The sequence below is a fragment of the Camellia sinensis genome, chromosome 2, assembly GCF_055761805.1.
Source record: "Camellia sinensis isolate YWXY chromosome 2, ASM5576180v1, whole genome shotgun sequence".
Classification (NCBI taxonomy): Eukaryota; Viridiplantae; Streptophyta; class Magnoliopsida; order Ericales; family Theaceae; genus Camellia; species Camellia sinensis.
In genome coordinates, this window is record NC_138962.1 from 147,935,815 (window position 1) to 147,941,793 (window position 5,979).

A 5,979-nucleotide genomic window follows, 5' to 3' on the forward strand; every position below is an offset into this window, starting at 1 on the left:
TATTGAACACCCACAAAATTATTATTCTTAATAATGTCTTGCTAGTGATTGAATTGAGTCAATTTAAAACTAACTTTTACACTAATATATAATTCATTCTTTAAAGAATAATTAAAAGATGGGTTTTCACAATCTACCCTCCTAAAAGAAAATTTCGTCCTCGAAATTAATTCGTACCTTTAGACTCGAAAAGTTGAGGGTAATTGACACGTATCATATCTTCTCGCTCCTACGTTGACTCTTCCGTCCCACGATGTCTCCAGAGAACTCGAACCAATGGTATAGTTTTACCGCGTAATTTCTTCTCACGACGATCTAAAATCTTGACAGGCTTTTCTTCAAATGTCACGTCTTCATCAAGATTAATTTCCTCCCAATTGATGATGTGAGAAGGGTGTGGCTCGTATTTCCGTAGCATAGAGACGTGGAAAACATTATGTACTCCAGCCAGTTGAGGCGGTAGAGCCAAACGGTACACCACTTCTCCTATTTTGTCCAAAATTTCGAAAGGTCCAATGAAGCGAGGTGACAACTTTCCCTTCTTTCCAAAACGAACAACTCCTCGACGAGGCTGTATTTTCAGAAACACATGATCTCCAACTTTAAATGCTAAAGGTCTTCTCCTTTGATCTGCATAGCTTTTCTGCCTACTCTGAGCGGTCTCAAGCCTTTGCCTAATTAGTTTCACCTTCTCGGTAGTTTCTTGAACTAACTCTGGACCTAAAAGAGGTGCTTCTCCAACTTCTGTCCAACATATTGGTGATCGGCAAGGCCGTCCGTACAAAGCTTCATACGATGCCATACCAATACTTGCTTGAAAACTGTTATTGTAAGAGAATTCGACTAGTGGTAAATATTTCTCCCAACTACCTTTAAAGTCCATCACACAAGCTCGAAGCATGTCTTCTAAAGTCTGAATTGTTCTTTCCGATTGACCGTCAGTTTGAGGGTGAAAAGCTGTACTAAAACACAACTCTGTACCCAAGGCCTTTTGCAGACTTTGCCAGAACTGTGACGTAAAACGAGAATCACGATCTGACACTATTGAGACTGGTACTCCGTGCAATCTAATGATTTCTCGAATAAATAATCGACTTAAAGATTCGAGTGTGCCTACTGGTCCTATTGGTAGGAAATGTGCCGTCTTAGTTAATCGATCAACCACCACCCAAATGGCATCATGGCCTTGCAGCGACCGGGGTAATCCTGTTACAAAATCCATTGTTTTGTGTTCCCATTTCCACTTAGGTATTGGTAAAGGTTGGAGTTTCCCTGCCAGCTTTTGATGTTCTGCCTTCACTTGCTGACACGTCAAACACTTAGATACGAATTAAGCAACATCTTTCTTCATTCCACTCCACCAATACTGTCGCTTAAGATCCTGGTACATCTTATTTCCTCCCGGATGAACCGTAAAAATCGAATGGTGAAATTCTTTAAGTACTTCCTCTCTTAATTGTTCGATGTTTGGCACAAAAATTCTACCTAAATACCTTAAACTACCATCTTGATGGAGTGTCCAATCCGGTGAAGATTCCTCGATCACTAATCGGGCCTTAATGAAGTCGGTCTCCTGATCAAATCTTTGGGCTTCCAACACTTTGGTAAGAAGTTGGGGTGTTGTAACTATTGTAAATAACCTACCCTTCCCATTCTGAGTCTCTGGTTGTAACTTAAACCCATTCACAGTGCTTACCATTTCCCATTCTTTAATTGATATGTTGGCTACAATCTCCCTTGTCTTTCGACTTAGTGCATCTGCTACAACATTAGCCTTTCTGGGATGATAAGACAAGGTAAATTGGCAATCTTCAAGGTACTCTATCCAGCGTCTCTGCCTCATGTTCAAATCTCTTTGTGTGAACAAGTACTTCAAGCTTTTGTGATCGGTAAATATCTCAAATTTTTTGCCATAAAGGTAATGTCGCCAAGTCTTAAGTGCATAGACCACAGCTGCCAACTCCAGATCGTGAGTAGGATAATTTTTCTCATGATTCTTCAATTGTCTTGATCCGTAAGCCACTACCTTCCCGTTTTGCATTAACACACTACCTAACCCTTCTTTAGAGGCATCATAGCAAATAGTGTACCCAATGTCACGTTCGGCTATGATTAATATTGGAGCACTTGTCAGTCTCTTCTTGAGTTCTTAAAATGACTGCTCACACACTTCGTTCCATTCAAACTTTACTCCTTTTTGCGTTAGGCATGTCATTGGCTTGGCTAATTTGGAGAAATCCTGAATGAATCTCCTATAATAACCTGCTAATCCCAAGAAACTACGAATCTCAAACGTATTCTTAGGTTGTTTCCACCCCATTACTGCTTCTACTTTAGCAGGATCCACTGATATCCTTGATTCAGACACAACATGACCTAAGAACTTTACTTCCTTCAACCAAAATTCACATTTGCTAGCTTTAGCATACAATTGGTTTTCTCTTAGAATTGGCAAAACGGTTCTCAGATGTTGCTCGTGGTCTTCCTCCGATCGTGAGTATATCAAAATATCATCAATGAATACTACCACAAATTGGTCTAAATAGGGGGTAAAAATTTTGTTCATTAAACTCATGAATACCCCAGGAGCATTCGTCAAACCAAATGGCATTACCACAAACTCATAGTGGCCATAACGGGTTCAAAATGCAGTTTTGGGTATATCTTCTCCTCTAACACGAAGTTGGTGGTATCCCGACCTAAGGTCAATTTTGGAAAAACATTTTGAACCTCTTAATTGATCAAACAAGTCATCAATTCTGGGTAAGGGATATCGATTTTTAATGGTGGCTCGATTTAGTTGTCGATAATCGATGCACAATCTTAAGGTCCCATCCTTCTTCTTTGCGAATAATGCTGGCGCTCCCCAAGGAGACGTACTTGGTCTGATGAACTTTTTATTCAACAGTTCTTGCAACTGCTCCTTCAATTCTCGAAGTTCAGCTGGCGCCATACGATGTGGTGCTATTGAAATCGGCGAAGTCCCAGGTTGAAGCTCAATCGTGAAATCTACGTCTCGTTTTGGGGGTATTCCCGGCAATTCATCAGGGAAAACGTCAACGTACTCGCACACCACATGGGGTAATCCTGGATCCTCTCGATTTTTGTCTTCCAAAATTAGGCTCGCCAACCATCCGGTTAGTTGATCATGCCATCGCAACTTGCGACACGTTGGAGTTAGAGAATCTTGTCTATCCCCTTTAAATTGAACTTTCGTGCCGTTAAGGGAGGATGCTGTCACTGTCTTACAGTAACAATCAATAATGGCTCGATGAACTGACAACCAGTCCATTCTTAGGATGACGTCAATATCCGACATATCCATAACTCTTAGATCACAGATCAAATGTGAACCGGAGATTTCTAGCTCGCAAGATTTACATACTAGATTTACTTGGGTTTGACCTCCTAAGGGTGAAGCGACACTCATAGCTATCTCTAACGCTTCTGGTTCTAAACCCAAACTTGTCACACATGCAGTGGATATAAAAGAATGCAAAGCTCCAGAATCAAATAATACTTTAACCCACGAATTCATAAGGATTAACATACCTTGAATTACTGATGGGTTATCAACATTTTCTTCTTCTTTGAGAGCATACATTCTCCCTACTGCTTGTTGGTTAGTCTCTCCTGGTTTGTTCCCATTTCCAACTCCTTGTGGTTGTGTTCTTGGTCGGCCTGCATTCCTAGAGGCTTGTGGCTGCCCCTTGTTGGTCTGAGTATTTTGAGTAGGCTTAGAACTTTGCCCAGGTTGGTATTTGTTGTATTGTTGTGCCCCTCGCTGATCCATTAAATACTCCCCACCTTGAGGACACTCACTTCGACGATGCCCCTGTTGACCACACCTGAAACATCTTCCCTTCCACTCATTTACAAAGTTTCCTCCCTGCTGGTTTCCTCGATTCTGCCTTTCTTGCTGCTACATCCTTCCGGTATAAGGTGCTGGCGCAGGATGGTTTCTGGTGTTGCGGACTGGGTCTCCTCCGCATGGTTAGTTGTTGTTCCTTGATCACTGATTTCGAATGCGTTTGGAATCTGCTAACTCTCGTTCCACAATTAAAGCTCGATCCACCATTTGGGCATAGGTGGAGAGTTGTACTGCGATCAATCTTCCTCTAATGTCTGTGTCCAAACCCCATTCAAATCGCCTAACCTTATCCTCTTCATTTGCTACTATGGCTGAAGCATACCATGAAAGAGCTTCAAAACGGTTCGCATATTGAGCGACTGACATTTTTCCTTGTTTCAGTTGAAAGAACTCTTGAATCATTTCTTGTCTTAGCGAGTTAGGAAAATACTTTTCCATGAACAGGTCTTCGAACTGTCTCCAAGTTAATGTCTCTACTTGTCGAGTACTTTTGATCATTTCCCACCAATGATCTGCTTCCCCTTCCATTTGAAATGCCACCATGGTCACTCTATCTTGTTCATTTCGGATGTCGGAAGTATCTAGCAACTTCTTAATTTGTCTTAACCAAGCTTCAGCTTCATGGGGGTTTGATCCACCAAGGAATTTGTGGGGACGTAGCTTTTCAAATTTTGCTATCATCTCCGATTTGTTTTGATCTTGGTTTCGGGGTGGTATATTGCCTACCCTATCAGCAATCGCGCGTATAATTCGAGCGATAACGCCATCAGGCACTCCATCGCCATTACCGTTGTTATTATTTCTTGTTCATCCAGCCATTCTGCATGATGGGATTTTCTTGTGATTTATTCACTTATTTATTATCAGTATTATTATTATACTTATGTGCAAGGACAGTTAAAAAAACGACTTCATTAATTAGATTAGATAAGCTACAATTAACAAAATACAAATAGAACAAAGGAAAAGATTAAATAACAAACTACGGGCAAGAGATAGCCCCTACAATCTGAGTTAATTCCCACACTCACAATTCTAAACTAGGCAATTTTTACATGTGAGCATACAAAACAATCTGTTAGCCTAGCTTATAGTTCCCTTAAGACCCCTTAAAATAGCCAAGGAAAGTCTCTCCACACCAGGGCTTCCGGCTCCCATGTGGCTTGGAAAAGTCCCATGAATCGCCATAGCACCCTTACGAAGATAGCAGTTTCGCACACACGATGCCCTAGCAGCGCACCGGCTCCTCCCGATAGGTCCTCCAGTCTCTGAAGTCCACTGACCCATCTCTCCTCACAATTCTGCTTGGGTCGGGCATGATATACTGAAGGCTCCAAAAGTCAAAAAGGTCGCCCACTCTTTCAGTGAAACTGTCCGGAAAGGGGCCTAGTTGATATACCCAGGGAGTCTCTTGTCTTAGAATCTGGATAGGTCCGATATAGGTGCCCACCCAACTCTCATTTTTCCAAGCACAACCTCCGAGGGGATAAAGTCAGACATATACAAGAGAGCCAATCTGCAACCTGTTTTGCACATCCCAACCCTCAAATGTGGCTCCTATATCTCCAGGGTTCCCCTCGGTATTACCTTCCATAGACTCATCCTCAGTGTCTGACTCAATCACAATAACCTCCGGGGGGTTGTATATTGGTACAACTTCTTCAACTTTTTCAGACTCAGGTTCAGGGTCAAGCTCAGGCTCAGATTCATAGTCTTCTATAGGCAATTCCACTTCTTCACTTGGGTCGGATTCTATGGATTCATAGTCTTCTATAGGCATCTCCACTTCTTCACTTGGGTCAGATTCTATGTCATAGTTTTCCACCGAATTTTCCTCATTAGAGTTAATGTTTGATGACCCTGGCATCCTACAAATAAAAAGGTTCTAACTTAGTTAGGTCACCGAGAATTACAAATTAACTTAAGGTTTTCTTAATTGTAAAAATAATAAACTACTACCCATGGCCCAAAAGTTCAAACCTAGGCTCTGATACCAAGCTGTGACGCCCTAAATTTTTTTGAAACGTCATAAGATTTAAATAACAATAACTTGCTAGATAAAATTTTAACTACTAGTTAGGAACTTTTAAGTTCTTACAAAGCCAAAG

The 5,979-nt window shown here is 41.3% G+C and overlaps 2 protein-coding genes across 2 annotated transcripts; both read right to left on the reverse strand.

Annotated features, from left to right (window-relative positions):
* Positions 1 to 1,330: 1,330 nt before the first annotated feature.
* LOC145819140 (uncharacterized) lies at positions 1,331 to 3,793 on the reverse strand. The gene is made up of 3 exons (XM_082913099.1): positions 2,881 to 3,793; positions 2,295 to 2,538; positions 1,331 to 1,778 (listed from the first exon to the last, which is right to left on the reverse strand). The coding sequence occupies exons 1-3, from the start codon at positions 3,791 to 3,793 to the stop codon at positions 1,331 to 1,333; spliced, it is 1,605 nt and encodes a 534-aa protein (XP_082769225.1).
* A 219-nt stretch (positions 3,794 to 4,012) lies between these two features.
* On the reverse strand, positions 4,013 to 4,552 carry LOC114282990 (uncharacterized). Its single transcript, XM_028225776.2, has one exon. The coding sequence runs from the start codon at positions 4,550 to 4,552 to the stop codon at positions 4,013 to 4,015; it is 540 nt and encodes a 179-aa protein (XP_028081577.2).
* Positions 4,553 to 5,979: the final 1,427 nt, after the last annotated feature.